The sequence below is a fragment of the Rosa rugosa genome, chromosome 4, assembly GCF_958449725.1.
Source record: "Rosa rugosa chromosome 4, drRosRugo1.1, whole genome shotgun sequence".
Lineage (NCBI taxonomy): Eukaryota > Viridiplantae > Streptophyta > Magnoliopsida > Rosales > Rosaceae > Rosa > Rosa rugosa.
This window is the reverse complement of record NC_084823.1, coordinates 55,740,342-55,760,399: the sequence shown is the minus strand read 5'-3', so window position 1 is coordinate 55,760,399 and position 20,058 is coordinate 55,740,342. Positions and strand designations below refer to the sequence as shown.

The window sequence follows — 20,058 nt, the reverse complement described above, 5'->3', positions numbered from 1 at the left end:
CTGGTCCACATACTGCAAAGGGTCCTCAACGAGCTGTTTCGAAGTGGAAGCAATAAGCTGAGAGTTGACATCCTTGATTTGGGTGAAGGATTCTGATAGCCTCAGCACCTTCCTCTTCAGCTATCTAAATATACTTCATGTTGTCACTAAATCTCTCCAGTTTTTTCTTTAATACCCACAACTATATGAGAAAACTGCAGCCCAATAGTTGATAGAAAATACGCATCTTAGATAACACAATCAAATGCAAGTCTGATTAACAACTTAAGCATCCTACTTTCATTTAAAAGGTTTACAGCAAAAAGCAGTCCAATTAAAATGAAAAGGGCCTTCATCAAGTCTCTGGTCAATGCAGAGTGTAGAGTCCACAACCATAACATGCAATGTTGTTCAGCTACCAAACTTGACAATATCAGATCACCCAAAAAAAAAGCTGAACTCTTTATTCAAAACTCAAACTCAACCCAAAAAAATTCAAATCAAGTTCAACCTCAAACTAGTCATTGTATCGATGTCTACAAGAAAGATATCCATCTATTTACTAAACATGAAGATTATCCAGGAGGATTGGCCACTAGTGCTTAAATTTGAAAGAAAGCCCAATTAGTTTCATATCAAAATTGAACTCCCAATCTAAATATTGACCTCTCATATACAATCAACTATTCCCCTAGAATTAACGAGAGACAAATGGAAAGAACAATGGAATTTACCTTATAGATTCCTAAAGAAATTGATCTGTTGTGTCTGGGTAAAGGAGGAGCTATTGTTACAGTTTATTTGGTGAAGGAGGAGCTGTTCGACAGAAAGGAGGAGCTCGTCGGCCTCGGTGGTAGGTTCCGGTGCGCAGACCTCATCAACGTCGGCGGAGGAGCTCGTCGCTGTCGGTGTTAGGTTGCGGTGCAGACCTCGTCGAGCTCGTCTGTTCCAGTTCGAGGGCGAGAGAGAGAGAGAGAGAGATGATGTTTGGGAAAAAATATTAGGGCTGTTTTGTTGGTAGGGGAATTTGGCCGAAAAAAAACAAAAGGAAAAACAGAGGGAAAAATATTTGGGTTAGCGCCAAGAGTAATACGGTGACGTTTATGTGTTGCCAAGTACATATACAAATAAGTTTTGCGACGGCAAGAAGAAAAAGCGTCGCAATTGAGTTCAAAATTACTACGGCAAAAATTTTCCGTCGCAAATGATAAGGCTCAATCGCGACGGAACATTTTCCGTAGCAATAGAGTGTCAATTGCGACGGCAACTGTTGCCGAAGTAAAAAGGCGAAGCAATTGCAATTTTTTTTAGTAGTGACCCTTTCGTCTTCTAATTGCTCTGACTTTTTTTTTTTTCACCAGTTCACTGCTATATTCGTCTTCTGCCATCAGTCCATCATTTATCATCATCGTCTTGTTTATTTATTTTTTTTCTTTGGTTAAGCCCGGCGGAGTCGTTGGCTGGCCCAACGTACTCCCCACCACATTGAGCCGAAACATGGTCCGAAGAGTCGAGCTTTGTACATCGACCGTTTGTTCATCGAATCCGACCAAATTGGCCAGATGGAATATATCCGGCATAGGTATCACCTTAATCCCGTTCACGAAAGCATATGATTTCTTATGTGACAAAGTGGGGGTGAACGTGATCGATGTTGAGATTCCCGGACTTGACAGGAATGAGTGAGAATTCTTTGACAATGTAGGCCTGCGTGAGAGCTTCGGCAGTGATGGAGGCGCTGAAATTGTTGAGGAGAGTAAACCCATTTGCGGTTACATCGAAAAATGAGTCGGATTTGTTGAGGCTGTTATAGGAAGAAGGGTAGAAATGGAGTCTGAGCCAAAGGCGTTGCTATGGTGGAACAGAGAATTTGTATGAGGATGAAGAGCTGAAGATTCTTGCAGACATGTATGGCATTTCGGAAGGAAGAGAAGGGTCTTGGTATTGGGCCGTCGTCGTCGTGGAATTTCGGGAAATAAACTGGGAATCCGATGACCATTTCCGGCCATCGGAATCGGTGCCACCGTTTGAAGAGCCACAAAAAAGTATGTAAGGATTGGAAGACTTTGAGTCTGCGCTAAGAACTTGAAGGGTGCTAAGAGACAACAAGATCAAAGAAAATAAGGTCTAGGTGTTGGAGATCATAGCTGAAAAGAGAAACCCTTTTGAGATAGAATTGAAAAACAGAGAGATATGGAACAGAGTACAGGAAAACAAGAGAAACAAGAACAATGAGAATATGTTTTCCTGCACTTGCTGGAGTTCAATCTCAATAGCTCTGTATCAAATAAAAGTACGTACTCTGGTTTCATGGAAGTAAAATATTACAGATCTACCTGGAAAATGTAGGAAGTGATTCAAGATCACATACCAAATGGTAGTTTGGCCGGCTTTCACTTTATGTGTAATTTTTTTCTTTCTCTCTGTTTTGATTCTTTTGTCTGCGTCTTTGGTACGACATGGACTGAGAGTTAGGATAGGAGGTAGTTACTACTTACTAGATCGAGTAATTGAGATGATGATCAGTCATGGAGTGATGGCATGCAGAAGATGAATATAGCAGTGAACTGGAGAAAAAGAAAAAGCCAGAGTAATTAGAGGACGAAAGGGTTTAGGACTTGTTCATTTAATGCATAATCCCATAGTAATCTATATTAGTCATATTATTATTAAATTACTTTTTCTCTTTTCTGATAATTTATTAAGTTAACCATAGTTAGTTGATGGTCATGGTCATAACCACCTTAGGGCTGGTGAGCAAATTTGAATCTTACTAGCTGGCTTGCAATTCCAACGTGTGTTAATCATGTGAACATTAACGTTAATTACAAGCCGGGTCATGATCAATTGCATGGCCAGAAAATTGACGACTTTGAAGAAGCTAGCAAACAATTCTTGAAACTGACCTCTATTTCAGTCTTTCTATAATTAACACCCATAGTTGACCTGAATCTTGCCTTTTACAAAACCCTAACCCTGACCCTACCCCACCCACGACCCACCTCTCTGAGAATGGAACAGAAACTAAGCTCCAGTGATCGGAGGTTTATGATTAATTCAAATCCCAGAGTCTATTTGTGGGGCCAATCAATGTTTGACCACGAATTAACGAACCAAAATTATGAAAAGAATCCCCATGTGACTTTCGGCGACGTACGAAACTTCAACGACGGTGTTTGCCTGTTTGGACCGATCTTTGCGGCTTCAACTCTTGAAGCTATTATTTCTTATATTTTTTCATGTTATCTCAAACGTTGACGTTGAATTCTTCTCCCATTTTCTCAGTTTGATTTTCCTTTTTAATTTTAACAAGATTAATTAAAATTAAAAGTAGTTGCAGTTTGTGTATGATTCTGTCACCACTAGCTAGCTGCAATTGGGGAATGGGTTAAGTTGACATTTCGAGGGTTTGAATAATTTATAAGGGTTTCGGTCAAATACTGCAGGCTGTCTCTATATAAGAAGAGGAGGCCCTCACAATTGATGACAAGAAAGTAAAAAAAAGGAGAAAGCTAAAGAGATAAAGGATATAATGGAGGCTGCTGTGGAAAAATCTTATTATGGAGATCAAGAACAGGAAGAGAAGAGAGTAGTACTGCTTGAATCTAGGACTGCTACTGCTACTGCTCTTGATGATGATCATCATGGAGAAGGTCGTTATAGCAAAGAAGAACTTGTTGTCAAAGTAAGTAATGAACTATAACTATATTGCATTGATCTGTTTCTTTGTAAGTTAGTTTATGGATCGAGATCGAGATCGAAGATCTCAGGGAAGAACTTATAATATAAGCACTTGTTAAAGGATTACAGGCATATGATCGACGAGCATATCTATACATACATATACATATATATAATCAAAATTAATTGTTGTGGATCTGTGTATTATAGGCTGGAAATGAAGGAGCAGGACAGGAGAATAACGAAATGAAATCATCTTCACCAAACCAAAAAGATTTGAGTTGCGGCAAGCAGGTAATTTAAACTGATCGAAACCTTCATCGATCATTTAAGAAAATATTGCACCTTTTCTTAAAATTAAGAGGAAAATTGCACCTTTTCTTAAAATTAAGAGGAAATTAGGGGTAGTAATTTTGAAACAATCTCATCCACCGATATCTTTATTATTTTCCCTTCATATCTATATTCAAGAAGAGGATAACACATGGTTATGAAAACAACAGCAGAGCGAGCTTGTTTTACATTGATGTTTTGGCAATATTAGATCTTGTACGTAGTCTAAATTAACCATTTGTTAAGGTCTGACCATGATCTATCTGATAAGAATTAAAAAAAGAAAGAAGAAAACTTTTAGGCCATAGAATTAATTATTCCCCTTCTGAAAAGTAAACCATTAAATTGATCATGAGGTTAATAATTATTCAAACGTACAATAATGTTTGCTTAACTGGCCGTTTAGTGTATATGACTACAGTCCTTGAACTTTAATTAATCCTCAATGATTATGCTTAATTGAACAGATATCAACCACGAGCAACATAAAAGGGTCCTCTTCGGTTGAACCTGATCATTCAGTGGCTTCTACTTCGTCAAGCCTAAAGGAACAGGTACTCAGAGCTTTTTCAAGTACTTGTTTGTTTAATTATATAAATCTTTGATAATATTAATTGGCATCTGGGCTGAAGAAAATCAAAGCCTAGTACTAATTAAGTTAACTTTTCAAAACTCTAATTCTATAGGATTATCAGTTAGAATCTGCTAGGGCCGAAATGGGTGAGGTGAGAGAAGAAAACCAAAGGCTGAAGAAGAACTTAGACCGAATGATGGAGGACTACCAAACACTCCAAATGCAGTACCATGACATTCAACAGAAAGCAATTAAATCCAGTAAGGATGACAATGCAACCAATAATCATCAAGACGACGATGAATCCGAGCAGCTTGTCTCCCTCAGCCTCGGATCTTTTTCCAGCAAAAGGAAAAAGGTCGAGGAAAAGAACAAAAGCCCTAGTACTCAAGTAGGGAAAGAAAAGGATACAGATGATGAAAAGAGCTTGTCTTTGGGACTAGACTGCAAATATGAAGCACCTGCTAAATCAAGTAGTACTACAACTGATCAGGTGCCCTTGTCAAACCCTAGCCCTGCAAACAGCGTTGAAGAAGTACGCAAAGAAGAAGCAGGCGAGACATGGCCACCGAAAAAAGTTCTCAAGACCATGAGAAGTATAGAAGATGAAGTTGCGCAGCAGAACCCAGTAAAAAAAGCTAGGGTTTCAGTCAGGGCTAGATGTGACACCCCAACGGTTAGTATTCATACAAATAATTTAGTAATAATTAATTATTTATTTTATATGTACTTATTGACATGCATAATGGAGTTTATTAATAAAATACCTGATTGACTTTGGACACAGATGAATGATGGATGCCAGTGGAGGAAATATGGACAGAAGATTGCAAAAGGAAACCCTTGCCCTAGAGCATACTATCGTTGCACCATTGCACCATCATGTCCAGTAAGGAAACAGGTAACATGCGCCAACTTGTCTAGTACATATAGAAAAAATTAGATATAAACCCAATTTTCTAAAGAGATATTGGGAAAAACCCACACATATTTTTCTATCAATCTTTAGGTTGTAATAAAAAAACCCTATTAGTTAGGTGAAAAACTTAAACCTCTACCTTTAAGTCAGGTTGCAAGTAAATGGATGGAAGACAGAAATAGAAAACACAAAATCTCAAAATCTATTAGCTAGGTTAAAAAAAAAAAAAAAAACCTATTAGTTAGCTAGGTTAAAAACTTAAACATCTTTGATGGATTGGACCTCTTGGGCCTTGAACGGGTTTGTGGGCCTCATCTATGGGCTCATTGGACTAGGGTTTTACAAGGCTTGGACTACCCCTTTATTGGGTGGTATAGATTGGGCCTCTATGGCCCAAAGTACTGTTTAAATTCTTGTTAGGTCGCAAAGACCAGTGGCTGTGGGGATTATTTTACTTTATTTGCTTCGGAGTCATTAGGTTTTTGTTTGAAATAATGGTGTGTAGATTTCCTAAAAGGTGGGTGTACTGGGGGTTTCCTGGATCTTATTTTTAGTTCAGAATAGGTTTTAGGGTTCCCTAAAGAACAATTTTTCTGTCGACCCCATAGGGGTGTTTCGTTTTTGTACTGCTTGCTGAATTTATATTAGGGCTGGCTGCGGCACGGTTGCCGACTTTTTTGGCGTCAGCCGAATACCGACCGAAAGCCCTCGGTTTCTCCAGAATTGAAACCGGTACCGTGCCGGAAGTTTCGGTTACCGAAACCTCGGTTTACCGAGGTAAACAGTCGGTATCGGTTGGTATTTTGACACACCGATCGTTGGAGGTCGGTGAGGTCCGTGATGGTGGAGGTGAGTCACGGTGGTGACCGGAAGTGGGTGTCGGAGGAGAGAGAAAACAAATCTAGTTCCTCTGTCCTCCATTAGACCAAAACAATTTGGAGATGAGAGAGGGAGGCAGAGAAGAGGAGCTGGGATATGAGAGAGAGGGAGAGCAGTGGGCGGAGGAGCAGAGAGAGGGGGAGGCGGAGAAGAGGAGATGACTAGATGAGAGAGAGTGAGACAGAGGAGAAGAGGAGCTGGATTCCACCATGAGGTTTGGGAGATTCGAAGAGAGAGAGAGAGTCGTTTCTGGAAGAAGAAGAAGAAGAAGAAGAAAGGAAGATCGAATAAGAGAGCGAGGGAGAGAGGAAGTTGTTTCTGGAAGGGTGGGAATTTTTTGGAATTAAACCATGTCGGTCGGTTCGGTAATACCGAACGTTTTCAAATGCTGTGCCACTGCCGAGCCAACAATCTCACTTCGGTACGGCACTACCGGTACCGATCCACCGGCTACCGTCTTTGTCGGCGCCGACTGCACCGGTTCGGCTGGTTTCCGGTCGGTTGCGGTAGGTTCGGCAATTTTAGCCACCCCTAATTTATATAATGGGCTGACCTTTAAGTCAAGTTGCAAGTAAATAGATGGAAAACAGAAATAGAAAACACAAAATCTGCCTTTAAAATAGAAAGTTTAAATTCCACATTCATTTAAATCTATAAAATCTTTGAATTCAAAAAACATAAATATGTAAGAAAAGATCCATAATTTTAGCAATAATGATGAGTAGAAGGAAAATTGGTAGAATAATGGGACCAATAAAAAAAATCTATAATTAAGGTATTTAACGAGGACATTAATTTTGCTAATTGACTAATATTTATCATATTTAAATAGTGGCAATATGTGTAATTTTTAGGAAAAAGAAAGATAATATTTATCCTAATTGACAATAATTAAGTGTAGATTGAAAAAAAAAAATAGGTGAGTTTTTTTCATTAATTTTTCTAGAAATTGGATTACATATATTATACATGATTCGTATATGTGGTCTAAATATGTAATTCACATTGTATTCATGATATATTTCTTTGATTTTTAGGTGCAAAGATGCGCGGATGACATGTCCATCTTAATCACCACGTACGAAGGAGCACACAATCACCCACTTCCACTGTCAGCCACCGCCATGGCTTCCACCACCTCTGCTGCCGCTTCCATGCTGCTGTCCGGCTCATCATCCAGCTCGTCCCTGCCTGGCCTGAACCCCTCGGCTGGGGCCACAACTGCGGCTGCTGACCTTCGTGGATACAATTACTATGTTTCGGATAACTCAAGATCGAGATTCTACATACCCAACTCTTCCATGTCATCTTCACTACCAACCATCACCTTGGACCTCACTTCAAACCCATCCTCCTCTTCCTCATCCCAGTTGAATAAATTTGCTTCATCAACTTTAAATTCTGCCCACCAAGTACCATACCCTCCCACCAGCCTCAACTTTGGTTCTTCTGATCAATCCAACAACACCATGCCATGGACTAACAGTGGGTTCCTTTCCTATGGAAATGGGACCCAGTTACCCTACAACAACAAGAATCCTATTATTGGAAGGCAGCAGCAGCAGCAGCAGCCTATGCAAAACAGCATGTACCAAAACTACATGCAGAAGAACAATCCAACTCCTCAACAGTTTCAGTTACCGGATCCGATTGCGGCAGCAACAAAGGCAATTACAGCGGATCCAAGTTTCCAATCTGCCCTAGCAGCCGCACTTACATCAATCATTGGCGGTAGTAGTAATGGTGGGAGTGGAAGTAGCAATAATAATCAGAATGCAGGTGGAGATCACTTTAATAACATCATGGCTCAGAAATTGAAATGGGGTGAGCACTTCCCGGGAATTAGTAGTAGTAACGGTGCTACTGCTGCTTCCTATCTGCAAACAGCAATTAAAGGGAACAATATTACTGGATGTGCATCAAGCTATTTGAACAAACCGAATTCTTCATCTGTGAATATTTCGCAGCCCGGGAGTTTGATGTTTCTGCAGCCACCTAATTCATTGCCATTTGCCACCCACAAGAGTGCGTCTACATCTCCGAGTGAAGATCACAAGAGTTGATATATGCTATATATAGACCCTTTTTTTTTTCCTGAATATTTGTTAATTTGTAATATTGATTCGAGGAATTACTTCAGGCAAAGTTCCATGCATCATCAAATTGTGTATTAAACTCTAGTGTTTTTACTAGATGAGTACTAGAGTAGTGGTGTTGACTGTGGGATTCATTACCAGCTCACATTAGCTTGTACTTTGATCAGGAATTATGTATTTACACGACCTAGCTAATTGGTAAGATGTATATCATATTTACTCGTGTGTATATGCTCATGCCTGCTTAGTCCTAGGGGTTGTCAACGGGCCGGGCCGGGCCGGCTCGGCCCATTCATGGCGGGCTCGGGTCGGGTCGGGCCGGGCCTTACTACCTTTTTTAAAAATAGCGGGCCGGGCCGGGCCGGACTTTTTTATAAATAGCAAGATCCAAGCCCGGCCCGGGAAGGCGGGTTTTGAGGGCTTTTTCGGGCCGGGCCGGGCTTGGCCTTGCGGGCTTTTTTGGGCCGGGCCTTGCGGGCTTTATGTATAAATAAATATTTAAAGACACAAATATTTTTTTTTAAATCAAGCTTTGGAAATTCATTGGATAATGATCAAATATTTAAAGATACATATCTATAATTCTATATTGTACCAAAAAAAAATCTTTATTTATATATAGATACTAATTTATTGATAAATAAATTTTTAAAGGCACTAATTTTTTATAAATCTATATTTATACATCATACACTCCAAAGAGCAACATATATCAATTCAAAGAAAATGAAAAAATTGACCGTTGGATGTGATTATTACAATAAATTAAGAGTGTGGTTAAAAATTTAGTCAATTTCACCATAGTTTCGAACCCGATCGGATTGGTCAACTGTAGTCACTTGCATGTTTTCTTGGTTGACCGATGGCATGATGAACGCAAAATTTGCTTATTTTTTTACATCACGTTTATAAATATTTCATTGATGGATGTGTGTGGACATAAGATAAAAATTTCAATTTTTAATTACAAATACGTTGGCCTATACTAATTTGTCTCCTAAAGTTGTATGACTTATACATTGCCTTTAAATTGTTGAGGTCAATTCTAAAACAACCATGAAGTGGAAGATGAATTTGGAGAAACCAACCGCTCGATTGAGAGATTGTAATCTTTTATGGTGGTTGTAAAAAATACAGCCAATTCGGTTTTCGTTTCGAATTCGATCAACTAGGTCAAATCTAATTACTCTTATAAACCTATATTTATATATCATACACTCCAAAGAGCAACCCCTATCAATTCAAAGAAAATGAAAAAACCGACCGTTGGATGAGTTTATTACAATAAATTCTGAGTGTGATAAAAAATTTAGCCAATTTCACCATATTTTCGAATTCGATCGGATTGGTCAACCGTAGTCACTTCTATGTTTTCTTGGTTGACCGATGGCGTGACAACAGCGAAACGTGCTTATTTTTTTACATCACGTTTGTATATATTCCATCGATGGATGTGCGTGGATATAAGATAAAAAAAAATTAATTTTAAGTACAAACACATTGGCCTATACCAATTTTCCTCCTAAAGTTGTATGACTTGTACATTAGATTTAAATTGTTGAGGTCCATTCTAAAACAACCATGAAGTGGAAGATGAATTTGGAGAAACCAACCGCTCAATTGAGAGATTGTAATATTTTATGGTGGTTGTAAAAAATACAGCCAATTTGGTTTTCGTTTCGAATTCGATCAACTAGGTCAAACCTAGTTACTCTTATAAACCTATATTTATATACCACACGCTCCAAAGAGCAACCCCTATCAATTCAAATAAAATGGGAAAACCGACCGTTGGATGTGATTATTACAATAAATTATGAGTGTGGTTAAAAATTTAGTCAATTTCACCATAGTTTCGAACCCGATTGGATTGGTCAACTGTAGTCACTTGCATGTTTTCTTGATTGACCGATGGTGTGATGACCGTAAAACTTGCTTATTTTTCTACATCACGTTTGTAAATATTTCATCGATGAATGTGCGAAAATTTCAATTTTAATTACAAATACATTGGCCTATACCAATTTGCCACTTTAAAGTTGTATGACTTATAGAAAAGTCATAGCAGAACCGCCTTCACTTAAATTGCTATAAATCATTCTAGAAAAGTCGGAATCGCAAACCGTAAAATTTTTCAGAAACTAGACACATGGGGCTTTCCGTGCATATAGGGTACAGATCTTAGTTAGATCCAAGCTGTTCCCAGTAATTCAGCAAAGTTAGGTGTTCTGCACAACAGTTTCTGTATTGCAGATTCTAGTTCAAGCTGAACTGTCTTCACTTAAATTGCCATATCCTTCTAGAAAAGTCGGAATTACAAACCGTAAAATTCCTCAGAAACTAGACACATGGGGCTTTTCGTTCATATAGGGTACAGCTCTTAATTACATCCAAGTAGTTCCCAGTAATTCAGCAAAGTTAGGTGTTCTGCACAACAGTTTCTGTATTGCAGATTCTCGTTCAAGTTGAACTACCTTCACTTAAATTGCCATAACTCCTTCTAGAAAAGTCGGAATCACAAACTGTAAAATTTCTCAGAAACTAGACATATGGTGCTTTCCGTGCATATAGGTTACAGCTCCTAATTCTATCCGACCAGTTCCCAGTAATTCAGCGAATTTGGGTGTTCTGCACAAGAGTTTCTGTGTTATTTATATAATATTTTTTGTTTGCGGGCTTTTACGAGCCGGGCCTAACGGGCTTTTGGCGGGCCGGGCCTATGGGCCGGGCCGGGTTTCAAACCCCTAAACCAAGCCCGGCCCTCTACGCACCGGGCCGGGCCTATGACGGGCTTTTTGGCGGGCCAGGCCGGGCTTTTGGCCCTGCGGGCTTACGGGCCTCCATCGGCCCACGGCCTAAATGATGACCCCTGCTTAGTCCTGAGCCTCGACCCTGCTTATGCCTTGGTCGTGCCCTTAGACCACATATATAGACCCTACTCACGCCTCGGTCCTGTCTAAGCCTCAGCCCGGCTTGATCGTTACGTGGTCAGGTGCTTCGACCATCTTTGTGCCTTTGTTGCCCTAATTGATCGTGTATTCACCCGGGCATAAGTAGAGCCGCATAGGGTGATTGAGAAAATGACGATCTCCGATTTAATTGATTTTTCTTTTTAATATAGATAAATTCTAAAATGCATGTTTTTGGAAAAGTGAATGGTTGTAGTAATGACACTAAATTGAGAAAAAATAATAATTAGAAATTAAAAATGATAGCTCTCAATTTTGAGAAAGCCTTATGTGAAGTGATTATGTCACGTGACACGTTTGTTCACCAATCACCACTCAATTATAAAAATTAAACCAAAAACTTCATCTTATTTCATAACCGAAATAATTAAAGCTTACTTATTATAGTCTTACAGATGCCGTAAGAAATAATTGGATGATCGGACAAACTTAGCGATACCTTCTTCTCATAGTCTCTCACTTGATCTTTGAGTCTCCCATGGAAGAATGGAAAAGAGAAAAAAGAACAAATAAAGAAGAAAAGAAAAAGAAAAAGGTGGAGAAAGTCTCCTCCATTCACTTATGAGAAAGAGAAAGGCCGATTGATAAAGAAAGAGAGAGGCCAACTAGCCAAAGTTGGGACCTTTGCTGAGTAGACCGACCCAGCCCCATCTCCAAATTCTCTCCATTCACATTTCCTTAATTATAAGCCTATAAACAAAACAAACTCCACCCTCCTCTCTCTTCTCTCTCACTAAATAGCTGTAGCTCCTCTGTGTTCCAAAAAAACCTAAATGGATTCGATCTGATCAAAACCCACCTCCCAGAACCCTTTTCCGATCACCCTCTTGGCCTCTGAATCAGCAACCCGATTCGGATCGAGACCTCTTGGAGATTCGGAGGAGGTCCAGGTAAAGAGAATTTCCATCGAATCATGTTTAGTTTCTCTGTTTTGTGGTCTGTTTTCCCATTTTGATTCTCAAATTGATTAATTATGAGGTGGGTAATTTCCAAGATTCGAGCTTTGTGCTTGGATGGGGCCAAGTTTGTAGCTTTGTTTGTTAGAATATGTAAATTAGGGTTTATCGTAGTGACAAATGGTATCAGAAAGATGATTCTTCTGGTTTTATTGCATAATGAAGCTGTAAACATCTGAAAAGTGGCTTAATTGTAGTGTTTGAGCTCGATTTTGATGTCTTGAGCTTTGTTTTTGTTTGCATGTAATCGACTCAAAATATGTATGTGGCAATTTGAAGTAATTGTATTCATAATTTCTGTGTTTCATGGAAAATATGTGTTGTCATTTCCATTGTGTGCGAATTTGGTGCATCAAAGTAGTGTTCTTTTTTGGTGGGCATTAGGACAAGTTGCTAGCTTATCGTTTGCATTTATGTTGAAAACCTGTGTTTTGAGTTTCCTTGTTGGTGATTACTTTGATTTATAGGTGGTAGCGGGGTAGCAATGTCGACTCCTGCAAGGAAGAGGCTGATGAGAGACTTCAAGAGGTTGCAACAGGACCCACCTGCAGGGATTAGTGGGGCTCCCCAAGACAACAATATAATGCTGTGGAATGCCGTTATATTTGGGTGAGTTGGATTATATGAAATGCGTAAAAATAATCTGCTATTCGTAGTGCTTAAGTACAGTTGGATAAGCCATTTCTCATTTTTTGTTTGGTTTGGATTGCAGTCCTGATGATACCCCTTGGGATGGAGGTCAGTAAATCCTTTTTCTGAAGCTTTTGGTTTAGTTACTTTATTCTAAGTTTCACATTCTTGGATGAAGATGAACATCATATTGGAACTTATGATTAAACAGAAAATGCCTGGTAGTTTTAATAAACTATGAGTTTTGTTTTCTTGTTGGAGTAATTAGATTGAGGGCAATTTTAGATTTAGGACGGGTGAATCCTTTTCTTCTTTAGTGTTATGGGATCGGTCGTTCTTGGTACAGTTCATTTATGTCAACAAAGTTGTATGCATGATTATTTCAAACACTTAAGGTGTCTTATTGTCAAAAACATTAAGCCTTTATTATCTATCTCTTGAAAGACATGCAAACATATTATCTCAACTAGTAGACTATTACTGTTTATCACTGTTTGCTAAATCATACTTCTTGTGTTGCATAAGCAGAAAAGTAATAAAGGAGAGTATCCCCAGTTAGATCAAACTTCACTTTCAATAAGTGGAATGATGGATAAGTTGTAATGAATAGAATGTCCATGTTCTGTTATTTGACTAAGTTATTAAAGAAAGTTCTGCTTCTAAGAATAAAAATCTGAAGACTGGAAGCTGAAAATATCTAATAATTGTCTTCCTTTCAATATTTTTGCTGCATAACCTTAACCATTAATATCCACATTAACGAACTATGCAGGCACGTTTAAGTTGACTCTTCAGTTCACAGAAGATTATCCAAACAAACCACCAACGGTGCGATTTGTTTCTCGAATGTTTCATCCAAATAGTAAGTTGTATCTTGACATTAGTATCAGCTTCATGTTCCATATTTCTTATCTGGTTTCTGATTCAAATTCAAATTTTCTTTTCAAATTGGTCAGTTTATGCCGATGGAAGTATTTGTTTAGATATTTTGCAAAATCAGTGGAGTCCTATTTATGACGTGGCAGCTATACTCACATCTATCCAGGTACAGTTGATTGTATGGATATAATTGTTTGTTTGTCTTTTTTTTCTTTCCATTATAATAATCAATACACAAAGCAGGCAAGTATCTAGGTGTGTGAGATTAATGTATACCTACAAGTATACTGCACATGTGATTTAGATATCTAGCCTTCTTGAATATGGATCATTTTATGAACTGAAAGACTGTGTGTGCTAGAGATCTAAGACTTTAACATCTGCCATTTGCTTATTGCAGTCACTACTATGTGATCCGAACCCAAATTCTCCTGCAAATTCAGAAGCTGCTCGCATGTTCAGCGAGAACAAGCGAGAGTACAACCGAAGAGTTAGGGAAATCGTGGAACAGAGTTGGACAGCAGACTAACTCCTTCATAAGGTGCTGGCAGGGCAGTCTGAATATGTCCGGATGCATGCTATAAGTGGCATTGCTAGTTTGAGAATGATTGTGCAAACTTATCAACATTTATCCTGTATTTCGATATTTCCCTCGCGGATTATGACTCTTAGGATTGTTTGGTCTTTCAATTATGTCTTGTCCACATTGCTTGGTGGTTAAGCTCATGTAAAAAAGAATGTTCGTGTATCAATTTGCATTGGTTTGTTATGAACTTTATTCAGTATTTCCGGATAAAAACAATACTTTACTGCAATAGCATTCTGCTATTTTAATTTTAAAAAAAATAATTTAAAAGTTTAGAAGCCGAATCACCATGTCAGCTAGCCCTAATCCTGTCAACATCAGGAGACCATTTGTGCAGAAGAGGCTGGCTGAAAACTGAAGTCGTTCATAATCAGGACTCCAAATTCCCATAGAAATAGGAAGTTCCTTGGCCCTTTTCATATATAAATAATTACGAGCTTCAAGTTTCCATCGACCCATCCGTACCTAGTATCTATAATCTGTTTTCCTTTCCCACCCAACATGGTGAGCTACTCCCCGTGGCTAATGGTTCCCAACCAGCACCACTCTGAAGATCGTCATCGCACTGAATCCTCCATTTCCAGTGGACTTGGTTGGTGGACTTGTTTTGCAAATTCCATTTGTGGAGAAGTTGAGGAAAAACACATCAAACGATCTTTCCTCAACGTTTCCACCAACCAAGTCCACACTCTCGAACTACCCGAGGATGCTTGTGGAAAAAGAAAAACCATATGTGGATTCTCACTAGGTTGGCTAATCCTGTTCGACAATCGCAACTCATCACTCACTCTCCTCAACCCTTTTATCGGCGACCAAATCAACAACCTCCCACGACTCCCTCGAAAGGGCACCGTCCACAAGGCCGTACTGTCTGCAGACCCGTCTTGCAACCCTAACGGCTACAAAGTCCTGGCAATCTTCGGAGACAAACGAGAGCTAATTGGTTACGAACAAGGTAAGCAGCAATGGACTATGTTACAAGATTATGGAAATCACTACGACGATGTTCTTGTCCAAACGGACGAGGCGTTTGTAGCAGTGAGTGAGTTGGGGAAGCTTGTGTGCTGCGATCCACCAGCTTTTAACGAACATGTACCAGCTTCTTTCTTTAAAGGTAAAAAGGTTTATTTAGTGAGCATAAATGGAGACGTATTTATGCTGGTAAGCTTTTCGGGGACGAGCTACTGTTTTTGGCATGAAACCTACGACGACAAGCTTAAAAGGTTTGAGGTTTACAGGTATGATGAAGGACGGTGGTGCCACACCAAAAATCTGCACGAGTTTACGATTTTCTTGGGACAGAACCACTCAGTAGCTGTGCGTAATGCCCCGGATTTTAGACCTGACTGCATATACTTCACTGATGATGATGATGATGAAGGTAAAGTTGAAAACTCGGGCGTGTTTAGTTTGAAAGATGGCGAAGCTGAAAGAATGCAATGGTTTATGCCTAGGTTGTCATAATGTTAACTAACTTTTACCCCTCTTCTTTTCTTCTTTTTTGCTAATGTGTAGAGTATCAAATGTAATTAGTATATTTTGAGTAATGTTATTGGCTTTCGCTAATTGAATTTTTGAAAATACAGTGTCTTGCATATGATGGATCTGAATTATTGAACACGGAAAGTTGGAAACAAAACTTCGAAACAATTTGATTTACTAAGTACAGAAAAAAAAAAAAACTGTCAATTCAGAAATGTGACCCCGTCTCTATTGAAAGAGCTCAGTTGCTTGAGGAACAAGTAGAGAACAGAAAATCAAACAATTACTTAATTGGTAAGAAAATTAAGGTCAGTGATGTCAGGACTCCTATTCCCAGTAGAAATGTGTCATGACTCCTATTCCCAGTAGAGAAAGGAATCTCCTCCTTGATATCTATGACTATTTAATATAGCTTGAGCGCTTCAAGTTCCTATTAACTCTCTTCATAATTTGCTCCATTGTTCATCAACATGGTGAACTTTTACACCAAACCCCTTCATGAAAACTCCCCATGGCTAATGCTTCCGAGCCAGTACCAACCTGAAGAACATCACATTATCACCAAACACTCCAGATTCTTCCTCAACGTCTCCACCAACCAAGTCCACCGTTTCGAGCTACCCAAAAACGATCATGAAAAGACCGTATGTGGATTCTCGGCCGATTGGCTCATCTTGTTGGATGGCCAAAACTCATCACTCACTCTCCTCAACCCATTCACCGGCCACCAAGTCAACAATCTCCCACAGCTCCCTCCAAACGGCGCCGTCCACAAGGCCATATTGTCCTCAGACCCGTTATGCAACCCTAGAGACTACAAAGTCCTGGCAATCTTCGGAGAGAAGCGAAACCTAATTTGTTACGAAGACGGTAACCAGGAGTGGACTGTTTTACAAGGTTATGGGAACCAGTACGACGACGTTCTTGCATCCACAGACAAGGAGTTGCTTGCAGTGAATGAACTAGGGAGGCTTGTACTTTGTGATCTTGATTGTAGGTTTTCACTGGAATATAATGAGCGTGCATTACCTTCATTCTTTAACGGGAACAAGGTTTATTTAGTGAGCCTAGAAGGACTGGAATTTATACTGTTAAGCTTTTCGGGGACAAGCTATGTTTTTGGGCATCAAAGCTATGACGATAACCTTAGAAGGTTTGAGGTTTACTATTATGTTGAAAAGAAGTGGCACTACATCACAGATTTGGGTGAGAGGACGATTTTCTTGGGACATAACCACTCGGTAGCTGTTTGTGATGCGCCAGGTTATAGACGTAATTGCATCTACTTCACCGGTGATGAGGAAGGTGAAATTGATAACTCGGGAGTGTTTAGTTTGAAAGATGGGGAAGCTGAAAGGCTGCAATGGTTTATGCCTGGTACTACTGCTGCAAGGAAACTTGTAATATACAATAAGTAATTGTTTACTGCTTATAATGTTAACTTCCTATAACTTCTATGTATACAATTTGTATTTTGAGTCAACATGTGAATACAATTAAAAACTCATTTGTTTTCAACAGAATTTTCACTACAGCTTTGGTAGAATGGATTTGCTATAGAGCACTTAAGCATCAATCATGCTAGCCCAGAGTTTCGAATGAATATGAAATGGAGATTCATATAGTCCTAAAGAGCGACTAGCAACTCTATATAAGCATCTGATAACTTAGAATACAATCCAATATCTGTAAATGCCAATATGATGAAGAATAGACACTATATAGATAACTTTGCAGTTTAGTACAATCGAAATCACCAGCAGTTGAATAACAACAAACAAACAACCCCAGTTTAAACCAACGCAAATCAAAATGGTTTCACCAAACAGACTGAAAACTTTCACCTAAAATTTTCTATACATAAGAATCCTCCACAAAAAAAAAAACACTAAAGACGGACCCAACAGGAGTATGAGAATGCAATTGGTTTAGCATCTTGGACAATTTGTTTATGCAACTTCAGTCAAACTTATCTCCTCCATTGAGGCAGCATCCTGCAGCAAAAGAATAAAGAGTCAATGGAAAGCCAAGAGAATGAAGCAAAAGAAAAACAAATGCAGATGCAGATGCAATGAACATGTTTGTTTTAGGAGGTGTAATGAACAAGGCAATACATATACTGACAAACTAACCTCATTTTCTTTGTTCTCATTCAGTGCTTCCTCTGCAGATGTAGCGCTAACTGAGCCTGCAACAACAACAAATCGTTAGATGATGTCACACAACACTGAACAAGTAAACGATGTCACACAAAAAATACAAACGAAATAATCTCATACACTTGCCTTGTTCAACAGCAGATTTGTTCCCCTGCTTCTTCCTATCCCTTTCATTCTTAGCTTCTTGCTTAATCGGGTTGTGGGGTTTCTTTGCTGTTGACCTGCGCATCCCAGAGTCAGAAACAGGTCCTGGAGTTGAAGACTTCTTTGCCACAGATGATGCCCTAGTCCTGGTTGCAGGAGTGCTCTTCTGAGGCATTTCCTTCTTGGCTTTGTTTTTGACCGGAGAAACTTGAGCAGCATCAGTGTTCAACGACTTGGGTTTCAGTTTCCTAGTTCCCATTGTAGATGAAGAGCTCTTGGCATCTTCATCAGAAGACCGAGTCCCCTCTTCAGGTACGTGGGAACAGGTTTCGGAGACCTGCAACTGCTCGTTTTCTACAACACCGTAGCTCTCAAATAACACTTTCAGTGGGGCTGCAAGGTCAGCATCACCAAGTTTATGACGGAGTGCATAGCTTTTTAGCTCATCTCGCAATCGCTGAAGAGGTTGCTGTGACAGAGTTGAATGAAAAGAGTGACCGTAGTTAGCTCTTGCATATAATTTAAACACCAGGGCATATACACATATCCGTTGATACATCACATATGAACTCGTACTAAGCCATGCTCAGAGGTGTATGCAACCACCTGTTTAATCTAAAAAGATTAGGTGTAAATTAGTTGTACCTCACATCCCGCCTCCAAGGCTAGTTTGAAAAACCCAAGTGAAACTGAGTGCTTGCCAGCAGCCTCGGAGAGCTTAATCTGCGAAAGCCAGTATGACTCTGAGGACAGAATACTGAACTTCTTCCGACTTGTGAGCCTAGTAGAAGCATCAGAAGCAGGCGTTTCGCTTTTGGCAGACCGCCTTGATCTAGCCTCGGAAATGGGAGTGATGTTCCCACCCAGTTTCGGAGCTGGAGTCCCAGCCGCCTTGTTAGGAACAGAGAGCCTCCTGGGTGGCTTGACAGGCTTGTCCTTGCCCGAAAGATCAAGCACACTCACGCTTCTGCTCACATTTGATGCAGGCCTTCCCCTATAAAAATTGAGGAGTTTCACAAAAGTCCGGCTTACATAAAAATCGTTGGCAACGAAAACAGTTCAATTGAATCCCATACAAATCAAATCGAAACCGTTCACAGTCGGTGGATTTGCATCAAATTATATGGATTTGCAAAATCACCATCAAAATTTCCTTCATAAAACCCAACACAGCGCCGTGTAGTGTACTGTACCTCTTAGACGCAGAGGGGTTGGACAATTCTGCGGCAGGTGGCTTCTCCTCCTTCGGTTTAGTCACAGATCGCAGCGCGTATCGCAGAAGCTTCCCTGAAACACATACAGAAACTAAGCCCCAATTTCGCTACTAGTTTCACTTTAACAACATACAAAATTCGGTTTAGCTACATTATCTTACCGGATTGAGACGATTGGGGCTCTTCCATTGATCGATCGAATTCGATTTGATTGCTCTTCTTTTCTTCTTCAAAGCAAAAATGAGATTGTATCACACACTGGCTCTGATTTATACTCTTTTTTTCTTTTCTTTTCTTTTAACTTTTTTTTTCCCCCAATTTTGACCGCGATTATCGTCTGGGCGGGAAAACTGTAGGACTACCCCTCGAGATCTTCACCACACGCTCCCCGCGTGGTAAATCTCCTACTCGCGTTCCTGTACTCCCAGGTCTATCTTATTTCTCCACGTCTCAACATTCCATTGGAACCTTGGTTTTGACTTGGTGAAGTAGGGAGATCCGGCGGTTGTGATTGCGAGTGGTGGTGGACGCGTGGACAACGGATAGGGGTTTGGGGAAGCGACGGTTTGTGATGATAA

The 20,058-nt window shown here is 39.7% G+C and overlaps 5 protein-coding genes across 6 annotated transcripts; 4 read left to right on the top strand and 1 right to left on the bottom strand.

Annotated features, from left to right (window-relative positions):
- The first annotated feature begins 3,333 nt into the window (after positions 1 to 3,333).
- LOC133707495 (WRKY transcription factor 72A-like) lies at positions 3,334 to 8,698 on the top strand. Of its 2 annotated transcripts, none has more exons than XM_062133071.1 (6): positions 3,334 to 3,664; positions 3,871 to 3,954; positions 4,461 to 4,547; positions 4,689 to 5,243; positions 5,355 to 5,468; positions 7,403 to 8,698. In XM_062133071.1, exons 1-6 carry the CDS (start codon positions 3,512 to 3,514, stop codon positions 8,426 to 8,428), a joined length of 2,019 nt encoding a protein of 672 aa, XP_061989055.1. In that variant the 5' UTR covers positions 3,334 to 3,511; the 3' UTR covers positions 8,429 to 8,698. The 2 variants fall into 2 exon arrangements, with proteins under 2 accessions (XP_061989055.1, XP_061989054.1); XM_062133070.1 differs by having other exon boundaries at positions 3,340 to 3,664; positions 4,680 to 5,243.
- A 3,395-nt stretch (positions 8,699 to 12,093) lies between these two features.
- LOC133706407 (ubiquitin-conjugating enzyme E2 2) lies at positions 12,094 to 14,697 on the top strand. The gene is made up of 6 exons (XM_062131938.1): positions 12,094 to 12,320; positions 12,854 to 12,995; positions 13,099 to 13,124; positions 13,789 to 13,878; positions 13,973 to 14,061; positions 14,296 to 14,697. The coding sequence occupies exons 2-6, from the start codon at positions 12,871 to 12,873 to the stop codon at positions 14,422 to 14,424; spliced, it is 459 nt and encodes a 152-aa protein (XP_061987922.1). The 5' UTR covers positions 12,094 to 12,320; positions 12,854 to 12,870; the 3' UTR covers positions 14,425 to 14,697.
- Positions 14,698 to 14,982: 285 nt separating this feature from the next.
- On the top strand, positions 14,983 to 15,945 carry LOC133745074 (F-box/kelch-repeat protein At3g18720-like). The gene has a single exon (XM_062173068.1). The coding sequence runs from the start codon at positions 14,983 to 14,985 to the stop codon at positions 15,943 to 15,945; it is 963 nt and encodes a 320-aa protein (XP_062029052.1).
- Positions 15,946 to 16,433: 488 nt separating this feature from the next.
- LOC133745073 (uncharacterized) lies at positions 16,434 to 17,381 on the top strand. Its single transcript, XM_062173067.1, has one exon. The coding sequence runs from the start codon at positions 16,434 to 16,436 to the stop codon at positions 17,379 to 17,381; it is 948 nt and encodes a 315-aa protein (XP_062029051.1).
- A 267-nt stretch (positions 17,382 to 17,648) lies between these two features.
- Positions 17,649 to 19,788, bottom strand: LOC133745395 (uncharacterized). Its single transcript, XM_062173457.1, has 6 exons — positions 19,642 to 19,788; positions 19,460 to 19,553; positions 18,912 to 19,260; positions 18,249 to 18,735; positions 18,096 to 18,151; positions 17,649 to 17,957 (listed from the first exon to the last, which is right to left on the bottom strand). The coding sequence occupies exons 1-6, from the start codon at positions 19,667 to 19,669 to the stop codon at positions 17,913 to 17,915; spliced, it is 1,059 nt and encodes a 352-aa protein (XP_062029441.1). The 5' UTR covers positions 19,670 to 19,788; the 3' UTR covers positions 17,649 to 17,912.
- Between the last annotated feature and the right edge of the window lie 270 nt (positions 19,789 to 20,058).